At 47.4% G+C, this 24,350-nt stretch overlaps 1 protein-coding gene across 2 annotated transcripts in view; it reads left to right on the forward strand.

The window, feature by feature from the left end:
* Positions 1 to 24,350, forward strand: part of LOC115105893 (putative cytochrome P450 120) — a 45,828-nt gene that overhangs the window by 13,405 nt on the left and 8,073 nt on the right. For both annotated transcript variants that reach the window (XM_029628366.2, XM_029628365.2), the window contains exon 10: positions 21,851 to 21,938. In XM_029628366.2, coding sequence (XP_029484226.1) covers positions 21,851 to 21,938 — 88 coding nt within the window. The remainder of the gene's footprint in view (positions 1 to 21,850; positions 21,939 to 24,350) is intronic.

A 24,350-nucleotide genomic window follows, 5' to 3' on the forward strand; every position in this document is an offset into this window, starting at 1 on the left:
GATCATGAGAACAACTGAGTATCAGAGATACTGTTGCTAAGGCTGTCAATGCTTAGCGCCCAAAGATCTGGCAAGAGACAAAATTAGTAATACAGTTATAGTGTTACAGTGAAATTCTGTGGTAAAACTGTGATAATGTCTGATAAGCGCATTATAACAATGTGTGAAATTCATACCATGACTGATGAATCAATAAACAATGTTCAGGGTAGGTGCTCTGATGATGGGGGGGCACTGAGAGAGAGAGAGAGAGAAAAATAGTAAGACGGTTAGAATGGTGGAGACGGTGAATGGAACTGGCCTAATTGTCATTTGGATGCACACAGATGCTGCCCACTGCTGCATGGCATGATCCATGATGGGACCTGGCTTGTTCGCCGTGTATGAGGTCACAGTGAGTGGTGGTTCACTTCCGGTTCCTATCTCACCAGCTGTGACGTCCTCTGTTGATGGTAGGGCTTCAGACTACTGGGGGGTCGGGGGTAGCAGAGCTCAGTGAGAGGAGAGAGGCCTGAGGATGGCAGGGGATGGGGGGGTAGCAGAGCTCAGTGAGAGGAGAGAGGCCTGAGGAATGCAGGGGTTGGGGGTAGCAGTGCTCAGTGAGAGGAGAGAGGCCTGAGGATGGCAGGGGATGGGGGTAGCAGAGCTCAGTGAGAGGCCTGAGGATGGCAGGGGATGGGGTAGCAGAGCTCAGTAAGAGGAGAGAGGCCTGAGGATGGCAGGGGATGGGGGTAGCAGTGCTCAGTAAGAGGAGAAAGGCCTGAGGATGGCAGGAGATGGGGGTAGCAGAGCTCATTAAGAGGAGAAAGGCCTGAGGATGGCAGGAGATGGGGGGTAGCAGAGCTCAGTAAGAGGAGAGAGGCCTGAGGATGGCAGGGGATGGGGGTAGCAGAGCTCAGTAAGAGGAGAAAGGCCTGAGGATGGCAGGAGATGGGGGGGTAGCAGAGCTCAGTAAGAGGAGAAAGGCCTGAGGATGGCAGGAGATGGGGTAGCAGAGCTCAGTAAGAGGAGAGAGGCCTGAGGATGGCAGGGGATGGGGGTAGCAGTGCTCAGTAAGAGGAGAGAGACCTGAGGATGGCAGGGGATGTGGGTAGCAGTGCTCAGTAAGAGGAGAGAGGCCTGTGGATGGCAGGGGATGGGGGTAGCAGTGCTCAGTGAGAGGAAAAAGGCCTGATGGCAGGGGATGGGGGTTGCAGAGCTCAGTGAGAGGAGAGAGGCCTGAGGATGGCAGGGGATGGGGGTAGCAGAGCTCAGTAAGAGGAGAAAGGCCTGAGGATTGCAGGAGATGGGGGGGTAGCAGAGCTCAGTAAGAGGAGAAAGGCCTGAGGATGGCAGGAGATGGGGTAGCAGAGCTCAGTAAGAGGAGAGAGGCCTGAGGATGGCAGGGGATGGGGGTAGCAGTGCTCAGTAAGAGGAGAGAGACCTGAGGATGGCAGGGGATGTGGGTAGCAGTGCTCAGTAAGAGGAGAGAGGCCTGTGGATGGCAGGGGATGGGGGTAGCAGTGCTCAGTGAGAGGAGAAAGGCCTGAGGGTGGCAGGGGATGGGGGTATCAGAGCTCAGTGAGAGGAGAGAGAGGCCTGAGGATGGCAGGGGATGGGGGTAGCAGTGTTCAGTAAGAGGAGAGAGGCCTGAGGATGGCAGGGGATGGGGGGTAGCAGTGCTCAGTAAGAGGAGAGAGGCCTGAGGATGGGAGGGGATGGGGTAGCAGTGCTCAGTAAGAGAGAGGCCTGAGGATGGCAGGGGATGGGGGGTAGCAGAGCTCAGTGAGAGGAGAGAGGCCTGAGGATGGCAGGGGATGGGGGTAGCAGAGCTCAGTGAGAGGAGAGAGGCCTGAGGATGGCAGGGGATGGGGGTAGCAGAGCTCAGTGAGAGGCCTGAGGATGGCAGGGGATGGGGGTAGCAGAGCTCCGTAAGAGGAGAGAGGCCTGAGGATGGCAGGGGATGGGGGTAGCAGTGCTCAGTGAGAGGAGGGAGGCCTGAGGATGGCCTGAGGATGGAAGTAGCAGTGCTCAGTAAGAGGAGAAAGGCCTGAGGATCTCAGGGGATGGGGGTAGCAGTGCTCAGTAAGAGGAGAGAGGCTTGAGGATGGCAGGGGATGGGGTAGCAGAGCTCATTAAGAGGAGAGAGGCCTGAGGATGGCCTGAGGATGGCAGGGGATGGTGGTAGCAGAGCTCAGTGAGAGGCCTGAGGATGGCCTGAGGATGGCAGGGTATGGGGGTAGCAGTGCTCAGTAAGAGGAGAGAGGCCTGAGGATGGCCTGAGGATGGAGGTAGCAGTGCTCAGTAAGAGGAGAAAGGCCTGAGGATCTCAGGGGATGGGGGTAGCAGTGCTCAGTAAGAGGAGAGTGGCTTGAGGATGGCAGGGGATGGGGGTAGCAGAGCTCATTAAGAGGAGAGAGGCCTGAGGATGGCCTGAGGATGGCAGGGGATGGGGTAGCAAGAGCTCAGTGAGAGGCCTGAGGATGGCCTGAGGATGGCAGGGGATGGGGGTAGCAGTGCTCAGTAAGAGGAGAGAGGCCTGAGGATGGCAGGGGATGGGGGTAGCAGTGCTCAGTGAGAGGAGAGAGGCCTGAGGATGGAGGTAGCAGTGCTCAGTAAGAGGAGAAAGGCCTGAGGATGGCAGGAGATGGGGGTAGCAGAGCTCATTAAGAGGAGAAAGGCCTGAGGATGGCAGGAGATGGGGGGTAGCAGAGCTCAGTAAGAGGAGAAAGGCCTGAGGATGGCAGGAGATGGGGGGGTAGCAGAGCTCAGTAAGAGGAGAAAGGCCTGAGGATGGCAGGAGATGGGGTAGCAGAGCTCAGTAAGAGGAGAGAGGCCTGAGGATGGCAGGGGATGGGGGTAGCAGAGCTCAGTGAGAGGAGAGAGACCTGAGGATGGCAGGGGATGGGGGTAGCAGTGCTCAGTAAGAGGAGAGAGGCCTGAGGATGGCAGGGGATGGGGGTAGCAGTGCTCAGTGAGAGGAAAAAGGCCTGAGGATGGCAGGGGATGGGGGTAGCAGAGCTCAGTGAGAGGAGAGAGGCCTGAGGATGGCAGGGGATGGGGGTAGCAGTGCTCAGTAAGAGGAGAGATGCCTGAGGATGGCAGGGGATGTGGGTAGCAGTGCTCAGTAAGAGGAGAGAGGCCTGTGGATGGCAGGGGATGGGGGTAGCAGTGCTCAGTGAGAGGAGAAAGGCCTGAGGGTGGCAGGGGATGGGGGTAGCAGAGCTCAGTGAGAGGAGAGAGGCCTGAGGATGGCAGGGGATGGGGGGAGTGGGGTAGCAGTGCTCAGTAAGAGGAGAGAGGCCTGAGGATGGCAGGGGATGGGGGGGGGATAGCAGTGCTCAGTAAGAGGAGAGAGGCCTGAGGATGGGAGGGGATGGGGGTAGCAGTGCTCAGTAAGAGGAGAGAGGCCTGAGGATGGCAGGGGGGTATGGGGGTAGCAGAGCTCAGTGAGAGGCCTGAGGATGGCAGGGGATGGGGGTAGCAGTGCTCAGTAAGAGGAGAGAGGCCTGAGGATGGCAGGGGATGGGGTAGCAGTGCTCAGTAAGAGGAGAGAGGCCTGTGGATGGCAGGGGATGGGGGTAGCAGTGCTCAGCAGTGCTCAGTGAGAGGAGAAAGGCCTGAGGGTGGCAGGGGATGGGGGTAGCAGAGCTCAGTGAGAGGAGAGAGGCCTGAGGATGGCAGGGGATGGGGGTAGCAGTGCTCAGTAAGAGGAGAGAGGCCTGAGGATGGCAGGGGATGGGGGGTAGCAGTGCTCAGTAAGAGGAGAGAGGCCTGAGGATGGGAGGGGATGGGGGTAGCAGTGCTCAGTAAGAGGAGAGAGGCCTGAGGATGGCAGGAGAGTGGGGATGGCAGGAGATGGGGGTAGCAGAGCTCAGTGAGAGGCCTGAGGATGGCAGGGGATGGGGGGAGGTAGCAGAGCTCAGTGAGAGGAGAGAGGCCTGAGGATGGCAGAGGATGGGGGTAGCAGAGCTCAGTGAGAGGAGAGAGGCCTGAGGATGGCCTGAGGATGGAGGTAGCAGTGCTCAGTAAGAGGAGAAAGGCCTGAGGATCTCAGGGGATGGGGGTAGCAGTCCTCAGTGAGAGGAGGGAGGCCTGAGGATGGCCTGAGGATGGAGGTAGCAGTGCTCAGTAAGAGGAGAAAGGCCTGAGGATCTCAGGGGATGGGGGTAGCAGTGCTCAGTAAGAGGAGAGAGGCTTGAGGATGGCAGGGGATGAGGGTAGCAGAGCTCATTAAGAGGAGAGAGGCCTGAGGATGGCCTGAGGATGGCAGGGGATGGGGGTAGCAGTGCTCAGTAAGAGGAGAGAGGCCTGAGGATGGCAGGGGATGGGGGGTAGCAGAGCTCAGTGAGAGGAGAGAGGCCTGAGGATGGCAGGGGATGGGGTAGCAGAGCTCAGTGAGAGGAGAGAGGCCTGAGGATGGCAGGGGGTGGGGGTAGCAGAGCTCAGTGAGAGGCCTGAGGATGGCATGGGGGTAGCAGGGGATGGGGGGCCTGAGGATGGCAGAGCAGTCCGTAAGAGGAGAAAGGCCTGAGGATGGCAGGGGATGGGGGGTAGCAGTGCTCAGTAAGAGGAGAGAGGCCTGAGGATGGCAGGAGATGGGGGGTAGCAGAGCTCAGTGAGAGGCCTGAGGATGGCAGGGGATGGGGGTAGCAGAGCTCAGTGAGAGGAGAGAGGCCTGAGGATGGCAGAGGATGGGGGTAGCAGAGCTCAGTGAGAGGAGAGAGGCCTGAGGATGGCAGGGGGTGGGGGTAGCAGAGCTCAGTGAGAGGCCTGAGGATGGCAGGGGATGGGGGTAGCAGAGCTCCGTAAGAGGAGAGAGGCCTGAGGACGGCAGGGGATGGGGGTAGCAGTGCTCAGTGAGAGGAGAGAGGCCTGAGGATGGCCTGAGGATGGAGGTAGCAGTGCTCAGTAAGAGGAGAAAGGCCTGAGGATCTCAGGGGATGGGGGTAGCAGTGCTCAGTAAGAGGAGAGAGGCTTGAGGATGGCAGGGGATGGGGGTAGCAGAGCTCAGTGAGAGGCCTGAGGATGGCCTGAGGATGGCAGGGTATGGGGGTAGCAGAGCTCCGTAAGAGGAGAGAGGCCTGAGGATGGCAGGGGATGGGGGTAGCAGTGCTCAGTGAGAGGAGAGAGGCCTGAGGATGGCCTGAGGATGGAGGTAGCAGTGCTCAGTAAGAGGAGAAAGGCCTGAGGATCTCAGGGGATGGGGGTAGCAGTGCTCAGTAAGAGGAGAGAGGCCTGAGGATGGCATGGGATGGGGGTAGCAGAGCTCATTAAGAGGAGAGATGCCTGAGGATGGCCTGAGGATGGCAGGGGATGGGGGTAGCAGAGCTCAGTGAGAGGCCTGAGGATGGCAGGGTATGGGGGTAGCAGTGCTCAGTAAGAGGAGAGAGGCCTGAGGATGGCAGGGGATGGGGGTAGCAGTGCTCAGTAAGAGGAGAGAGGCCTGAGGATGGCAGGGGATGGGGGTAGCAGTGCTCCCCCCCAGGGAAAATAAAGCCCCATCTGCTGGTAAGGAAAGTGAACAAGAAGAGAGTTTTTACACACTGCTCTGGTGATTATCCATGAGCATCATGCTCTGTGGCAGCAGGATGGAAAATATGAGGTAGACTAGTCTAGAGACTCACTCATTTAGGCAGTTGAAGCTCAGTTTTGCTCTTTTTATTATATTGACTCATATCTCCCTCGCCTGTAGTGCTTCTAAGTATTTTGAGTCAAAATGAGACATGGAACAATATGTGGAGGAAAAAGTAGAGCGATAGAGAATATTGTATGGATATGCACCAATGGAAAGTCATCAAGTAGTCATCAATCAGTAGTCATCAACAGGATGATTGGCCACTGTAATCCTTCTATATGCCCACACACACACACACACACACACACAAGGTTTAAGTGAGGGGAAGCTTTCAGTACTGTCTGTGTCACATGAAGAATAGAGAGACTTTCAGGTGGGAATGCGTTAGAAAAACACATTTTAATAAAAACCAGGGGGAAAATAACTAATACATTTTTCATAAATGGAATTGTGTTCATTATTTTTTTGTATTTTTAAAAGCACTGCATAAACAGAGAGGGAGGGGCTATGTTTACGTGTTTATGTTTTACAAACAGTGACTGTCTGAGAGTAATGTGGATGAGTTCAGAGCTACAGATGTAGGGTCTTAATTTGAGCCAGTTCGCTATGTCAAGTATATACAGTAACAGGAAATGTGAATTATTATTTTGTAGGGGGGGGGTTGATACATTTTTCGTAAGGGAAAATCAAGTCTGACATTTCAGTGGAAATTACAAACTTAAGAAGCATTTTTAAACCTCAAATGCACTACAAGTTAAAAATGTCCTGCATTGCAGGAAAGTTCTCCTGCAACAGGGTTATCAAATTAAGATCCTACATCTGTACACAGACAGGCTGGCTAGTTTTCATTTCGGTTGACTTTAATATGAAAGTGCCCATGTGCTGTATAGGAAAACTAAATAAAGGGGTTAATGGTGTTGTTTTTATTGTTGTGGCGTTGCTCAAGTCAGGAGAGCTGTCTGCTTCTCATGCAGTTTGATAGTAAAGCAGAAATACTGTAGAAAGTGATTCAACCATTCATTAAATTGGCTTGCGAAAGCAGCTACACTTTAAATATTGTATCACTTATTTCTGACTTATAGTTAAAGGGGCTTGTGAAGCAAGAGTCCCCAATTTAAGTCTTACATTTACATTTAAGTCATTTAGCAGACGCTCTTATCCAGAGCGACTTACAAATTGGTGCGTTCACCTTAAGACATCCAGTGGAACAGCCACTTTACAATAGTGCATCTAAATCTTTTAAGGGGGTGAGAAGGATTACTTTATCCTATCCTAGGTATTCCTGAAAGAGGTGGGGTTTCAGGTGTCTCCGGAAGGTGGTGATTGACTCCGCTGTCCTGGCGTCGTGAGGGAGTTTGTTCCACATTCTTCCACATTCTGACTAATTATTATTATTTTTTAGCATGCTACACCTTTTACACCGTTGAAACCTTAAAACGTGGAGACTGGATTGGAGTTGCTTGTATATAACTTTTTTGATCTATTTGATACTTTTTACACTACTAATCTTTTTGTCCTCCATCCACTTTCAGGGGATTTCCTCAGTATTCCAAAGGCCCCATTATAACATCATCATTTCCAACATTCCATTCACTGTAAATTCAACAATGCAACTTATGACCACTTTGCCAACAACTTAGACACAATCTCTAAGGGGGGGTATGACATCTTGTAGCCCTTCTTTGCTATCTGAAATCTGAAGACGGAAACAAAAATATCTAATACCAATCTAACGATACAGCTGTTTTAGTTTACGCATAACCAACCAATCAATCAACAACTGACCACAACCACACAACTACTGACTACAACTACTGACCACAACTACTACTTACCAAAACTACTGACCAAAACTACTAACCACTACTGACCACAACTACTGACCACAGCCACACAACTACTGATCAGAACTAATGACCACAACTACTGCTCTGGCCTGCACTAGATCGGGTCCAGCTCTGGTCCTGGGCGTAGCTAGCTAGCTCTGGTTCGCACTAGCTCTGGTCTGCACTAAATTATAACTACTTAAATATGCTTAAATTAGCATATAATACTGTTGTGTCTTTGGCTATGCCGGATTAAGTGATATGACATGCTATTCTATAAAATAATTTCTCCGTAATTAATATCACCTGATTGAGCTAATCATGTAAATGTAATTAACTGGAGAGTCGGGCACCACGAAATAATATTTATAGAGCTGTTATCTTCCGAATAGCTCTTAACTTCTTGCGTCGAGCCATCCCGGATCCGGGATCGTGACTACAGCCTCAAGCCCATTACCATAACGCAACGTTAACTATTCATGAAAATCGCAAATGAATTGAAATAAATCTGCCATCTCTCAAGCTTAGCCTTTTGTTAACAACACTGTCATCTCAGATTTTCAAAATATTCTTCTCAACCATAGCAAAACAAGCATTTGTGTAACAGTATTGATAGCTAGCGTAGCATTTAGCGTTAGCATTCAGCAGGCAACATTTTCACAAAAACCAGAAAAGCATTCAAATAAAATCATTTACCTTTGAAGAACTTCGGATGTTTTCAATGAGGAGACTCTCAGTTAGATAGCAAATGTTCAGTTTGTCCAAAAAGATTCTTTGTATAGGAGAAATCGCTCCGTTTGGTACATCACGTTTGGCTACCAAAAAACCCCGAAAATTCAGTTATCAAAACGCCAAACTTTTTTCCAAATTAACTCCATAATATCGACTGAAACATGGCAAACGTTGTTTAGAATCAATCCTCAAGGTGTTTTTCACATATCTCTTCGATTATATATCGTTCGTGGAAGTGTGCTTTCTCCTCTGAATCCCATGGGAAAATGCCTGCAGCTGAAGATTACGCACCAATTTAGACAAAGGACACCGGGCGGACACCTGGTAAATGTAGTCTCTTATGGCCAATCTTCCAATGATATGCCTACAAATACGTCACAATGCTGTCGACACTTTGGGGAAATGACAGAAAGTCTAAGCTCATTCGTGGCCCATTCACAGCCATATAAGGAGTCATTGGAACACAGCACCTTCAAAATCTGGGGCACTTCCTGTTTGAAATTTCATCTTGGTTTCGCCTGTAGCATCAGTTCTGTTATACTCACAATATCTTTGCAGTTTTGGAAACGTAGCATAGTCGAGCATGTTGTCGTGCCAAAATATTGCGCTTAAAACGGGAACGTTTTTTATCCAATAATTAAAATACTGCCCCCTAGTTGCAAAAGGTTAAAACGGGAACGTTTTTCATCCAAAAATTAAAATAGCGCCCCCTAAATCCAACTGGTTAACGGGATGGCAGCCATAACAAGTTAAAGAAACTAACTTTGGCCTTCGGGATAGACTGAGTGTACTTATTTATCATTTGTCTGAACGAGAGCCTGAGTGTGTGTGCCGAGCCTTTCGCCAAATGCAGTTCTTAACTCTGCAAGATCACGATCAGAGTTGGGGCTGAACCTGATTTTAATTCTCATTTCCTTTATGGGGGCGTGTTTGTTAACAATACCACTGAAAATATTAAAAAAGCGTCCAAGCGTATTCAACAAAGGGGATCAAGCTGACTCTATAACAATTACAGAGGCCAGGTCATGAAGGAAGGCTTGCTCATTGAAGTTTTTTAGCAAGCGTCTATGACAAATCAGGACAGGTCGTTTCACTGAGCAGCCATTACGAAAACGGTAATCACTAAGGTCATTACAGAAAACACCAGAATGACACCTATCAGGATTATTTGTGAGGATAACATCGAAGAGAGTAGCCTTTTCGGGTGTTTGGAGTCATACCTTGTGGTATTGCTGATAATCTGAGAAAGATTTAGGGAGTCCCATTGCTTTAGGACTTGGTCAGGTGGTTTAAGCTTGTCCCAGTTTAGGTCACCTAGCAGGACAAATTCAGACTTAGTGTAAGGGGCCAGGAGAGAGCTTAGGGCAGGTAGTGTACAGGCCGGTGCTGATGGAGGACGATAACAGTCAACAAAGAGCTATTTGAAAGTATAATGCTTAAAACCTGCAAATCAAATTGTTTGGGGACCGACTTGATGGAGACAACCGAATACTGAAGGTGATCCTTGGTAAAGATTACCACTCCCCCACCTTTGGAAGATCTGTTTTGCTGAAAAAGGTTATAACCAGAAAGGTTAACATCCGTATTCAAAACACATCTCAGTAATGACCAACACATCTGGATTGGAGCTGTGAGCTCACACTTTCAATTGATAATTTTTATGTAATAAGCTTCTAGTGTTAACGTGCAGAAAACCCAGGCTTTTACGAGAGCAGAAATCAATGAAGCATATATGAGAGCACAATTCATAATTTGGGCCTAGCAACAGTAGATGGGCAAGTGTGTACATGCACATTTCCAGATATAACCAGCAGTAATACAATCAAGGCATGGCAGAGGACAGGGAGAGCTCTGCAGTGTTGATTTATGACATTTGAATGTGCAGTAGATGGCAATGGGCATTACATGGCAATGTGCATTAGATGTTAGCCTAAATAGTTTATTTATTAGATAGAACTAAAGCTAGCTATCAGTAGTTCTTCAACTACCACAAAAATCATTTTAAAGCGCTGTCATCACTAGATGCACCATTATATTTCTCTCCCCAAATAATAGCCTAAAACTTTCCAATCATTACATCATAATTAAATTAAAATGAAACTTAATTTACACTGAACGTTTTACAAAAGGAAATCATACATCTATTTATCTGAAACCCACAGCATGAATGATTCAGAGTTGCTTTGCTTTCCTAAAAGTGTCGTCCACATGATCCTACCTTTTATTCCCATTTTCTTGTCCTATGTCTTTCTTCTTTCAGTTTTCACATGCAAAAACTGTAGTTTATACTTTTTTTTTGTATCTAACCCATAATTCAAAGTAATAATGTTGATACAGTAGTTTATCAAAGTAATCAGACCAATTATTTTACAAAATGTAACTTTGACAATATGTAACTGCTTATCATCTGGGACAGAGTAGCAGGCCGTTTACTCTGGGCACCTTATTCATCCAAGCTACTCAATACTGCCCCCCTGTCATCAAGAAGTTAAACTTATTAAACTTTCATGGGATTTCATGGGATCCACTTTCATGGGATTTCTTGGGATCCACTTTCATGGGATTTCATGGGATCCACTTTCATGGGATTTCTTCAACATTCTAAAGCTTCCATTGTGACATCATCATTTCCAACCTTCCATTCACTGTGAATGCAACAATGCAACTTCTGATACAAATCAGATACTTTGACTACTTCCCAAAAAGGTCTAACTGCCCTGCAATTCAAATCTGAAATCAGAACAGAATTATCTAGTATCGATCAAATGTTACAACTGTTGATTAAGTAACCACATCAACAAAATGTTCCCTTACGTTTTCCAAACCGCTTTTCCAGACACATTGGTATACTTCTCTGCTATTCAAATTTGGAATCAGAACAGGATTATCTGGCACTAATCAAAAGTTACAGCTTTTTTTTCTGAGTTTATAGTGGCGAAAAGTAGCTAGATATTGCCAGCTAACAGCTCTCTCATGTCGTCATTGAGCAGCCCAAACAGAGCCATTGCTATGGATACTCACACATGCAGAGGAGCACATGGGCAGCGCAGGCAAAAAATATTGAAGAGGGTGATTGAATTTAAAACAACATATTTTATGATGATGAAGAATTGTGAACACCAAGAAAGCAGATACACATCGTCTTCCTTAATATTTCACGCGATCACTTCTGATCACATGTTTTGGTCTGATCATATAAAATAATTCGCCAACAGTAACTCTTGAACCATTCAAGCTAGAGACACCAAATCAACTTTAACATATTCAGGCTGTCTTAATTTCAATTTTAAAAAAAAACTTTTATCAAATATAACTATATCAATTTGCTACTACTAACCTAAAATAACTCACTAACAGTAACTAATGAACTGTTTAAGCTGGAGACACCAGGGCCTCCCGGGTGGTGCAGTGCCAGCTGTGCCATCAGAGACTCTGGGTTCGCGCCCAGGCTCTGTTGTAACCGGCCGCGACCGGGAGGCCCATGGGGCAATTGGCCTAGCGTCGTCCGGGTTAGGGAGGGCTTGGCCGGTAGGGATGTCCTTGTCTCATAGCGCACCAGCGACTCCTGTGGCGGGCCGGGTGCAGTGCGCGCTAACCAAGGTTGCCAGGTGCACGGTGTTTCTCCGACACATTGGTGCGGCTGGCTTCCGGGTTGGATGCGCGCTGTGTTAAGAAGCAGTGCGGCTTGGTTGGGTTGTGTATCGGAGGACGCATGACTTTCAACCTTCGTCTCTCCCGAGCCCGTACGGGAGTTGTAGCGATGAGACAAGATAGTGGCTACTAAAAACAATTGGATACCATGAAATTGGGGAGAAAAAAGGGGGTAAAAGAACATTTAAAAAAGCTGGAGACACCAAACCAACTTTGAACCCATCAACAATAACTCTTGTACCATTCAAGATAGAGACACCAAACTAACTTTCACATGTTCAGGCTATCCTATCCACTGCCACATAAATACTTTCAAAGAGCTGAAGCAAGTCACATCATTTTTATTAATGGAAAATGACAATCTAGTTCCCATTTTTCACTGTAGCATGGCACCATTATCAGGACTGGCAGACTGGGATGTGACAGTTTTGTAGGGAGGACAGTGTGGGAGAGAGGAGGTTATCAACAATTCTCAACTGCTTAGTACTGCTCTCTCTAGCACCTCCAAGAATAGAAGCAAGCTAATAAACAACCTAATAAACCATTTGACTTTTACTTGACTATTCTTGTTTTGCCAGACATCCAGCATTATTAGAGCCCCATAGATTCCATCTCTCCATCTAGACAGGATGTTGATCTGGGGTAACGGAGGGTACCTGCTGTGTCTGCTACTCTGTCATTTAATAAATAATCATAATAATTTCCTCCTCGGACGAGACAGGATGGTCCTTTTGGCTGCTGTTGCTGTGGTTTCAGTGCAGCTGTGCAACAGATGTTGTGTGCAGCTGTGTGCATGTGTGTGTGTATGTGTGTTGGGCAGGGCAGTAAGCTTAGTTTGTCTTAGCAGACAGCCCCAGTGTTTCTGAAACTCTGACCAAAAAATAGATAGCAGCCTGAAGACATTTGGATACATCCATTACAGCCATTGTTGAAGGAGGCCACATCAAGTGGTTTAGGTTAGTCTCAGACGTATGTCTGGGTTTTCATTTCACTAAGTAACTCAAGGACAGCTTCCGTTTCACTGATAGCTCAGTATATACGCATTGACTGTGACAACATTGTAAGGGAGTAAAAACAAACAAGAATAAACTTGTCACCATTCCAAAGGTTATTTAAGCTATAGTCTATAAAATCTCCCACATCACAAGTTAATTCATGGAAATGAATAGTCTTGTTACCATGCATTTAAAGGAAGAAAACACTCCTCCTCCCTGATATGAATGATTTGTATGGCTCTTACTAGCATTGGTAGTTCTCAATAGGCAGGAGGTCCTGATCAGAACCAGGTAAAGAGAGAGGCTGATGGCAGGTCCTGCTGGTTTAGCCCGCTGCTTTATTATTCTCTGAGTGAGTCGTGAAGTCATGAATTAGATTTACGAGCTCTCCTGTGACACCAGCTCACTCCACATAATAAGGAAAATCCACTGAAATTCATACTGTGCGAGATTTGTAGGTTAAATGCTTTAATGCTCCTGTTGATCGTTATTGCAGCACATTAGGTCCAGGCTCCACCCTTAAGTCCCTCAATAATAGTGATTATGTCATTTCTCAAGGTGCACTCGAATGATGATGAAACAGAGGTTAATGGATATGAGATGTGATAATGGCTACATAAAGCTTCTGTCATTTATTCATATAATTAAATATATTTCATCGTCACTCTCCGAAGGGGATATCTGCCTTCCATCAAAATTCATGTATTGTAGTGGCAATAGGTTATTGTAAATTATCTTAAAACTGTGAATTGTTTTCCTTTATCCTGTCAGATTTGTACCATATCAAATGTGAGTGTCTCTCTCTCTCCACACGCAGTAGATAACTGTTGCCATGGCAACTGGTAACCTGACTGTGTCTGTACCAATGGGGATTCCCCTATGCATATGGCTGGGCCTCCATTCTTATGTTGTATTAGCCTTATGAATGAAGTCTTCATATATCTTGCATGTCTCTTTATCGATACATCCATTTGCATCCATGCAATGTCCATTGGTATGTGTCTGTGTGTGTGTGCACTGGTGTGTTTGTTAGTGGGAAAACTGTGTGTCTATGTGTGTGTGTTAGCGTCCAAGTGTGTGTTTGTGAGTTGAGAGAGAGGGATGCTTCTCTCTTGTATGAAGCCCTGGGGAGGAGGATGATTCAGAAGTGAGTCAGAGCAGAGCATCCCTCTGCCCCCCTGCCTTAGCTACAGAAGGGGGATGGATGAGGCTCCTCTCTTCTCTACAGCTGCTCTTTCTGCAGTGAGGTGAAGGACACAGAGACACAGGGACTCATCATCACACAGACTAATGACCTCTGAGTTGGGTTTCCTTCCTAGAAAGTAACACCCTTAAGATTTGGGGGAGAGACACAGGATCAAGTCAGTCAATACGCTGACCACAAGCCAAGCTTCTGTTTCGCTCTGCGTGATGAATATTTCAGAGACTGTCCCAAAGGACACACCATTCCGTATATCGTGCCTGGTCAAAAGTAGTGCTCTAGTGCATCATTTGGGAGGCCGTCAGACCCTCTCCTACTCTCCTTATCAACTGCCTCTTCAAATCAATCCGCTCGCTCTTCGAGGACCAACATCCTTCTTCATCTGCATAAACCCTCTTCACCCTCTTCATCTGCATAAAACCTCTGAGACTGTAGTGTTTTTCATCAGCATACAGAGTACAATGACCCTTTACACAGGGCCGTCTGTAGCCTTTTGTGGGCCCTAAGCAAGATTGCCCCCCCACCACCACCAAGTTGGCAAAATGTTTAAGTGGCCCCCCTATTGACAGCGGAGAGAAAAATGTACGTTTTAAAGTTAGTTTTCTGCACTTCTACACATTTTGCCATAGGTGAAGAGAACATATCATGCAATTCTTTCTATTTTTCCATGTGGTGTAGAGAAATATTTGCAGATTTAAAGCAAATTTCCTGCAATTCTACACATTTTGCAATGACTTATGCCATGTTAATGATATGAGTGAGAGTGACTAACAAAATCAATGGGGGCTCCCTGGAGGTCAGGGCGCCTGGGTAGAGGAGTGCCCTGTCGGTATTCATCCATGATAACTGACTCGACTAATTTACCAAGGTCAGGGCGTCTGGGTAGAGGCGTGCCCTGTCTGTATTCGTCCATGATAACTGGCTAGACTAAGTTACCAAGGTCAGGGCATCTGGGTAGAGGCGTGCCCTGTCAGTATTCGTCCATGATAACTGGCTAGACTAAGTTACCAATCCAAAAATTGTTAGCTGACATTGTTAATTAAGTGACTGTCAGTGACTGACAAAACAAGAGAGAACTGCTGATGCGCTCGCACCTTGTGTATTCAACTATTGTAACTCTCAACAATAAGTTGACACCCCGAAATGTATGTGATGGTGCCAACAGAGATGGTCGCCTTGCTTCAGGTCCTTAGGAAACTATGCAGTAATTCGTTTTTTTTAAATGCATTATTTCTTACATTATTAGCCCAGAAAATCTCAAGTGTTATTACGTACAGCCGGGAAGAGCTATTGGATATAAAAGCGATGTCAACTTACCAACATTACGACCAGGAATACAACTTTCCTTTGTTCGGACCTCCACCCTGGACGTGGGATCTTATCCCAGAGGCCGACCCAAAACAACGCGTTCGCCGCAGGAGAGGCAGACGGAGCGGCCTACTGGACAGACATAGAAGGCGAGCACACCATACACCACTTCCGAGCATATTACTCGACGATGTCCAGTCTCTAGACAACAAGGTGATGAAATTAGGGCACGAGTTGCCTTCCAGAGAAATATCAGAGATTTTAACATTCTCTGTTTCACGGAAACATGGCTCACTCGGGATGTGTTGTCAGTCGGTACAGCCACCTGGTTTCTTCACGCATCGTGCCTACAAACAAACAACTCTCTGGTAAGAAGAAGGGCGGGGGTGTATGCCTATGATTAACGACTCATGTGATCATAACATACAGGAACTTAAGTCCTTTTGTTCACCTGACCTAGAATTCCTTACAATCAAATGCCGACCGCATTATCTACCAAGAGAATTCTCTTCGATTATAGTCACAGCCGTGTATATCCCCCAAGCAAATACCTCGACGACCCTGAAAGAACTTCACTGGACTCTATGTAAACTGGAAACCATACATCCTGAGACCCTGGGTCTCGACCACGCCCTGTGCAACTGGGTCCTTGACTTTCTGACAGGCCGCCCCCAGTTGTAGGAAACAACATCTCCACCCCACTGATCCTCAACACTGGGACACCACAAGGGTGCGTTCTCAGCCCTCTCCTGTACTCTCTGTTCACCCATGACTGCGTGGCAATACATGCCTCCAACTCAATCATCAAGTTTGCAGACGACACTACAATGATAGGCTTGATTACCAACAACGATGAGATGACCTACAGGGAGGAGGTGAGGGCCGTCGGAGTGTGGTGTCAAGAAAATAACCTCCCACTCAATGTCAACAAAACAAAGGAGATGATCGTGGACTTCAGAAAACAGCAGAGGGAGCATCCCCCATCCACATCGACGGGACAGTAGTGGAGAAGGTGGAAAGTTTTATGTTCCTCAGCGTATACATCATGGACAAACTGAAATGGTCCACCCACATAGACAGCGTGGTGAAGAAGGCGCAACAGCGCCTCTTCAACCTCAGGAGGCTGAAGAAATTTGGCTTGTCACCTAAAACACTCACAAACTTTTACAGATGCACAATCTAGATCATCCTGTCGGACTGTATCCCTGCCTGGAACGGCAACTGCTCCGCCCACAACCGCAAGGCTCTCCAGAGGGTAGTGCGGTCTGCAAACTACCTGCCCTCCAGGACACCTACAGCACCAGATGTCACAGGAAGACCTAAAAGATCATCAAGGACAACAACCACCCAGCCACTGCCTGTTCACCCCACTATCATCCAGAAGGCGAGGTCAGTACAGGTGCATAAAACTGGGACAGAGAGACTGAAAAACAGCTTCTATCTCAAGGCCATCAGAGCCATCAGAGCCATCAGGCCATCACTAACATCGAGTGACTGCTGCCAACATACAGACTCAAATCTCTGGCCACTTTAATACATTTAATAATGGATTTAATAAAGGTATCACTAGTCACTTTAAATAACACCACTTTAATAATGTTTACATATCCTACATTACTCATCTCATATGTATATACTGTATTCTATACCATCTACTGCATCTTGCCTATGCTGCACGGCCATGGCTCATCCATATATTTCTATGTACATATTCTTATTCATCCCTTTACATTTGTGTATAAGGTTACATGTGTGTGAACTTGTTAGATATTACTGCACTGTCGGAACTAGAAGCACAAGCATTTCGCTACACTCACATTAATGTCTGCTAACCATGTGTATGTGACCAATAAAATGTATTTTGATTTTTGACTGATTCCCGGGGCCCTAAGCAACCACAGAGGTTGCTTATGCCTCGAGCCGGCCCTGCCTTTACACCTTTACTCCAGGCTGGGGTTCCCTCCCTCTTGTCCTGGTTGTTGTCACACTCCTCTTCTGCGCCTCGTCGTGCTCAATTAATGCAGAAGGAAGAGTAATGCCCTACCTCTTTTTAATGGTATCCATTGCTCTCTTCCCATCATTGGGTTCCTCTCCTCTTTTTATATTCTGCTTTCTCGTCTCTCCCCTTTTTCTTCTCTCCTCCCTTAGTCCCTGTCTCTTCTGAATGTCCCTGTCTCTTCTGACTGTCTCTGTCTCCTCAGTGGACATCAGATGGAGAAAGCAGTGTGCTGGGTTTCAGTCAGCTCTAAGGCTGGATCAGCCGCCTAAGCAGCACTAATGACTGTCCAGTCCTGTTATGAGGTGTTATGCATGGACCACAACCCTGATCTCATTAAAGATCCCATGGCACCTATCGTAAGAGTAGGGGTGTTAACCCCGGTGTCCTGGCTAAATTCCCAATCTGGCCCTCAAACCATCACGGTCACCAAATAATCCCCAGTTTACGATTGGCTCATTCACCCCCCTCCTCTCCCCTGTAACTATTCCCCAGGTTGTTGCTGTAAATGAGAATGTGTTCTCAGTCAACTTACCTGGTAAAATAACGGATAAATAAATAACGAGCAGCTGTGGAAACGTCGGCTGTGATACCATACAGAGGGATGTAGAGACTGGACAAGTCTGAGTGGGGATGCTTGCCCAAGTGGGGATGCTTGTCTGAGTGGGGATGCTTGGCCAAGTGTGACAATGCATTGGCCTGAAGAAGGATGACAGCGAGATGTCCTGCTGGAGCTCATTCACACCTGGCTAGTCATTGATAATGTGTGTTGTGCGGGAGGAAGAGAGAAGTGTGGAGCCCTAGAACACTAAACCCTTGACATTCAGTATGAGCCCATTCATGTTGAATGTCAGTGCAATTTCCTTCATGCTTGAGAGAAATCTTACTTACTCTCATCCACCGTTTCACATTGAAGTAGAAATTATGTATTTTGTATTTGAAAATTATTGCACTTTACAATGTTGCTTTAATCTATTGAGTTACATCAGAAGCATCAAACTTCCCAAAAATAAGATACATGGGCGTTGTAATTCATTGTGTATTCTTAATATGATATTTACAACATTTGATATGACGTTCAACACAATACTGCCATCCAAGCTCATCACGAAGCTCGGGGCCCTGGATCTGAACCCCGCCCTATGCAACTGGGTCCTGGACTTCCTGACTGGCCAACCCCAGGTGGTGAAGGTAGGCAATAACACCCCCGCCATGCTAATCCTCAACACGGGGGCCCCACAAGGATGTTTAATCAGCCCCCTGCTGTACTCCCTGTTCACCAATGACTGCTTGGTCATGTACGTCTCCAACTCAATCATCAAGTTTGCTGACAACATAACAGTGAAGTGGCGCAACAGCGCCTCTTCAACCTCAGGAGGCTGAAGAAATTCAGCTTAGTCCCGAAGTCACAAACTTCTACAGATGCACCACTGAGAACATCCTGTCGGGCTGTATCACCAACTGGGAAGGCAATTGCAATGCCTGCAACTGCAGGGCTCTCCAGAAGGAGGTGCGGTCAGCCCAACACCCTCCAGGACATCGACAGCACCCGCTGTCACAGGAAGTCCAAGAAGATCATCGAGGACCTGAGCCACGGCATGTTCACTCCGCTACCTTCATAATCTCCCTCGATCTGGGGCTCCACGCAAGATCTCACCCCGTGGGGTCAAAATGATCACAAGAACGGTGAGCAAAAACCCAGAACCACACGGGGGGACCTAGTGAATGACCTGCAGAGAGCTGGGACCAAAGTAACAAAGCCTACCATCAGTAACACACTACGCCGCCAGGGACTCAAATCCTGCAGTGCCAGACATGTCCCCCTGCTTAAGCCAGTACATGTCCAGGCCCGTCTGAAGTTTGCTAGAGAGCATTTGGATGATCCAAAAGAAGATTGGGAGAATGTCAGATGAAACCAAAATATAACTTTTTGGTAAAAACTCAACTCGTTGTGTTTGGAGGACAAAGAATGCTGAGTTGCATCCAAAGAACACCATACCTACTGTGAAGCATGGGGGTGGAAACATCATGCTTTGGGGCTGTTTTTCTGCAAAGGGACTAGGACGACTGATCCGTGTAAAGGAAAGAATGAATGGGGCCATGTATCGTGAGATTTTGAGTGAAAACCTCCTTCCATCAGCAAGGGCATTGAAGATTAAACATGGCTGGGTCTTTCAGCATGACAATGATCCCAAACACACCGTGGCTTCGTAAGAAGCATTTCAAGGTCCTGGAGTGGCCTAGCCAGTCTCCAGATCTCAACCCCATAGAAAATCTTTGGAGGGAGTTGAAAGTCTGTGTTGCCCAGCAACAGCCCCAAAACATCACTGCTCTAGAGGAGATCTGCATGGTGGAATGGGCCAAAATACCAGCAACAGTGTGTGAAAACCTTGTGAAGACTTACAGAAAACGTTTGACCTCTGTCATTGCCAACAAAGGGTATATAACAAAGTATTGAGATAAACTTTTGTTATTGACCAAATACTTATTTTCCACCATAATTTGCAAATAAACTCATAAAAAATCCTACAATGTGATTTTCTGGATTTTTTTTCTAATTTTGTCTGTCATAGTTGAAGTGTACCTATGATGAAAATTACAGGCCTCTCTCAACTTTTTAGTGGGAGAACTTTCACAATTGGTGGCTGACTAAATACTTTTTTGCCCCACTGTATGTATGTATGTATATATGTGTATGTATATATGTGTATGTATATATGTATATATTATATGTGTGTGTGTGTGTGTGTACGCGACCAACAAGATTTGATTAGATATGACAATATATAGTTTAACAAAGAATATTGTGCATTTATCTATTTTTTATTCATCATGTCATCGTAATCAGCATGTTATTCAGATGGGGACACCATATACCATATGTATAAACCAATTTGAACATTGAGCTCAGGGGACTCAAAAGCTGCCCTTCCTCTCTGAGCAGTGAGTCACAGAGCGGGTCACTGCTACAGATATGTATTAATCATGACATTGTTTAATTTAGGAAATGTGCATGTCTGATATTACTGTGGCTTTGAACATTGGTCACCATTATGTAACGAGGCTTGATCACCAGGTGCAGGAATCGCGTTATGTGCCTGTCTACACCACATGCAGTGTGCAGGTCCTCCTCCGGAAGCATCTTTTTTACCCTGACCTTAATAACGACGATAAACATATTGATCTAAACGCATGTACACAATCAGACATTCTACTGTAACTAAACATGCAGACATTTTGAGCAAGCATACATTCTAAAGACTCAGACACTCTAAACAGTAGTCATTCTGACTGAACAATGACGGTTTTATACATTCAGTTATTGTTTGTGTGGATTTTTAACCTCTTCTATATTGCTTTCTGGAGACTGTGATATGCTTGACCCCTGAGGTGATTGATATGTCAGTCATCTGCAGGTGTGACTCATGGCAGATTGTTGGACCCCCTCCCTGCGTCATAGTGACTGACTGCACACTCACTGGTACACAGTGATAGAGAAGGGGAGGCAACACTTATTTATTTGGTGCCTTTATGTCAGCTTGAGTGTAGAAAATACTTACATGAACATACTGTATATATTTCCCTACACTCTGTTGCAAGTATGTTTGTTCAAAATGGTTTACATTATCACAGTTGCATTACTCCCAGGAAGCACAACAAGGGGGATGGAAAACCATTTCACACATTAGAATAACATTGTTGAAACTGACCACAGGATCCGATGATCTGGTCGGAAACACAGCTCTGCATGATTCTGGAAGCCAGCCACTCAGAACTTGCACTTCATCTCTGTCCACTTAGTGCATTAGTCCATAATCCTGTCTCAGAGCAAGCCAATATGTTTCTTCTCACTCCACTTAATTCCTTCCTGTAATGCGAGTGGAGAAAGAGAATTATATCAAAAACATGTTAGTTAATGTGTGTGGTGCAGAGACGAGTAAGTAAGTTCCTGCTGTCAGTCCAACAGCTACAGATGTAGGATCTTAAATTGATCACCCTGTTGGAGGAGAACTTTCCTGCAATGCAGGACATTTTAAACGTATAGTGTATTTGAGGTTTTAAAAGGCTTCTGAAGTTTGTAATTTCCGTGTAGAAATTTCAGACTTAATTTCCCCTGCAAAAAATGTATCAACCACTGCAAAAATGTAAATGAATCATAATCCACATAACAATTAAAATGTCCTGTTGCTGCAGGATTCTGGCTCAAATTAATATCCTGCACCTGTATATGGACATATACTGTACTACGACAACATAACATGTCAATTATATGGATTTGTGAATAGGCACAAATCATTGTTGTGTATGATATGAATATATAGCACTGCTTTACATACATGGTAGGCAAGCTCTACTTCCTAAAGGTAGTGATAGCATTGTCTGATCTGTTGGCTCCCTGATGCTGCTGACTTAATCACCAGGGTCGTCACCTCACATCTCTGCACCGTGGCAGGACATGACAGCTACAAACCACAGCACCCCGAGGTCTCAGCTCTAGTCATGAGGACAGAGAAATGAAACCGAGTGGGAAGAGAACACTGTTATGTAATGATTGGTTATGCTGTGCTTTGTTGTCTGTCTTAGAAACGCAGGACAGGAGCACCTCCTCTGCAGCCTAGGCAATGGCCCCAGGAACTGCATCGGAGTCCAGCTGAACAACGTCTTTCTCAAGGTGACTCTCCTTTCCTCTACTCTAATCACTTTCCTCTCCTCCCTCATCGTTCTACTCTAATCACTTTTCTCTCCTCTCATCACTCTTATTTTATTTTTCTCCACCAAAGTTATCGTTGATCTTTTTTAATGGATTTAACATGACGCTACCAATGTCCTTTAAATGTTAACACTATAAGCTCTATGTACATTTGTTGATAAAACAAAGTCCTACATTACTGACCATTTAGATAGGAATGGTCTGTCTGCAGTGCCTGAAGTCTACAGTTTCTCCAGAAAGTAAAGCACCCCTCAGGAGAGAGGGACAGGGATGTTCAGTAGGAATTCCTCTTGGCTAAAGGGGTAATGTTGTTATGGTGGTAAGTTTTGCTGCGGATGTTCTATTGGCTGCTTGTAAGAAAAGGCCAGCTGTGCAGGGCCCTCTGAGGCGTCATTACCAGGCTAGCAACCGCTGACTGAGACTGTCCGACTGCGTCCCAAATGGCACCCTATTCCCTATATAGTGTTCTACTTTTGACCAGAGGCCCTGGTCAAAAGTAGTGCACTACAAAGGGAATAGGGTGCCATTTGGGTTACAGACGCTGTCTGTCCAGACCTGGAACACTCAGTGGGAGGCAGGTGAGAAAGAGGACAGGTGTGCTGCAGCCATAATGACAGTAAGGTGGGAGGGGATCCACTTCCTGTTTCTGGTGTCTATGATAACGTGGTGTGTATGGGTGTGTACTGGTAGTATATATGCGGTGGCTTAGATGGGCAGGAGGCAGGAGTCATAGTATCTGATCATCAGAGCTCGCTCTGCTTATCTGTCTATGGCACAGAGAGATGTGAGACAGGCTCTGTTGACAGGAATATTGATGTCCCATGTTTGCTGTTCGCAGTCAGGGTCGGCCGGTGGTGGTGACACATGATGTCCAGTAATTGCACTCTGAAAACCAACACAGCAACAATTGTTTTAACAACATCAGCTGCTTAAACCCCCTCATACACACCACACTACGTCCTCCTGGCCTGGCCTGGTCGACAGATCATATCAGACCCCTGTGGGGCATGAGGGAGGTTGGGTTCCTACTACCCTGGCCTGGTCGACAGATCATATCAGACCTCTGTGGGGCGGTGAGGGAGGTTGGGTTCCTACTACCCTGGCCTGGTCGACAGATCATATCAGACCTCTGCAGGGCGGTAAGGGAGGAGGTTGGGTTCCTACTACCCTGGCCTGGTCGACAGATCATATCAGGCCTCTGCGGGGCAGTAAGGGAGGTTGGGTTCCTACTACCCTGGCCTGGTCGGCAGATCATATCAGGCCTCTGCGGGGCGGTAAGGGAGGCTGGGTTCCTACTACCCTGGCCTGGTCGGCAGATCATATCAGGCCTCTGCGGGGCGGTGAGGGAGGTTGGGTTCCTACTACCCTGGCCTGGTCGACAGATCATATCAGACCTCTGCGTGGCGGTAAGGGAGGTTGGGTTCCTACTACCCTGGCCTGGTCGGCAGATCATATCAGGCCTCTGCGGGGCGGTAAGGGGGGAGGTTGGGTTCCTACTACCCTGGCCTGGTCGGCAGATCATATCAGGCCTCTGCAGGGCGGTAAGGGAGGTTGGGTTCCTACTACCCTGGCCTGGTCGACAGATCATATCAGGACTCTGCGGGGCGGTGAGGGAGGTTGGGTTCTTACTACCCTGGCCTGGTCGACAGATCATATCAGACCTCTGTGGGGCGGTGAGGGAGGTTGGGTTCCTACTACCCTGGCCTGGTCGGCAGATCATATCAGACGTCTGCGGGGCGGTGAGGGAGGTTGGGTTCCTACTACCCTGGCCTGGTCGACAGATCATATCAGACCTCTGCGGGGCGGTAGGGAGGTTGGGTTCCTACTACCCTGGCCTGGTCGGCAGATCATATCAGACCTCTGCGGGGAGGTTGGGTTCCTACTACCCTGGCCTGGTCGACAGATCATATCAGACCTCTGCGGGGCAGTAAGGGAGGTTGGGTTCCTACTACCCTGGCCTGGTCGACAGATCATATCAGGCCTCTGCGGGGCGGTAAGGGAGGTTGGGTTCCTACTACCCTGGCCTGGTCGGCAGATCATATCAGACCTCTGCGGGGCAGTAAGGGAGGTTGGGTTCCTACTACCCTGGCCTGGTCGGCAGATCATATCAGGCCTCTGCGGGGCGGTAAGGGAGGCTGGGTTCCTACTACCCTGGCCTGGTCGGCAGATCATATCAGGCCTCTGCGGGGCGGTGAGGGAGGTTGGGTTCCTACTACCCTGGCCTGGTCGACAGATCATATCAGACCTCTGCGTGGCGGTAAGGGAGGTTGGGTTCCTACTACCCTGGCCTGGTCGGCAGATCATATCAGGCCTCTGCGGGGCGGTAAGGGGGAGGTTGGGTTCCTACTACCCTGGCCTGGTCGGCAGATCATA

This window comes from Oncorhynchus nerka, linkage group LG22, assembly GCF_034236695.1.
Source record: "Oncorhynchus nerka isolate Pitt River linkage group LG22, Oner_Uvic_2.0, whole genome shotgun sequence".
In the NCBI taxonomy this organism is placed as follows: domain Eukaryota; kingdom Metazoa; phylum Chordata; class Actinopteri; order Salmoniformes; family Salmonidae; genus Oncorhynchus; species Oncorhynchus nerka.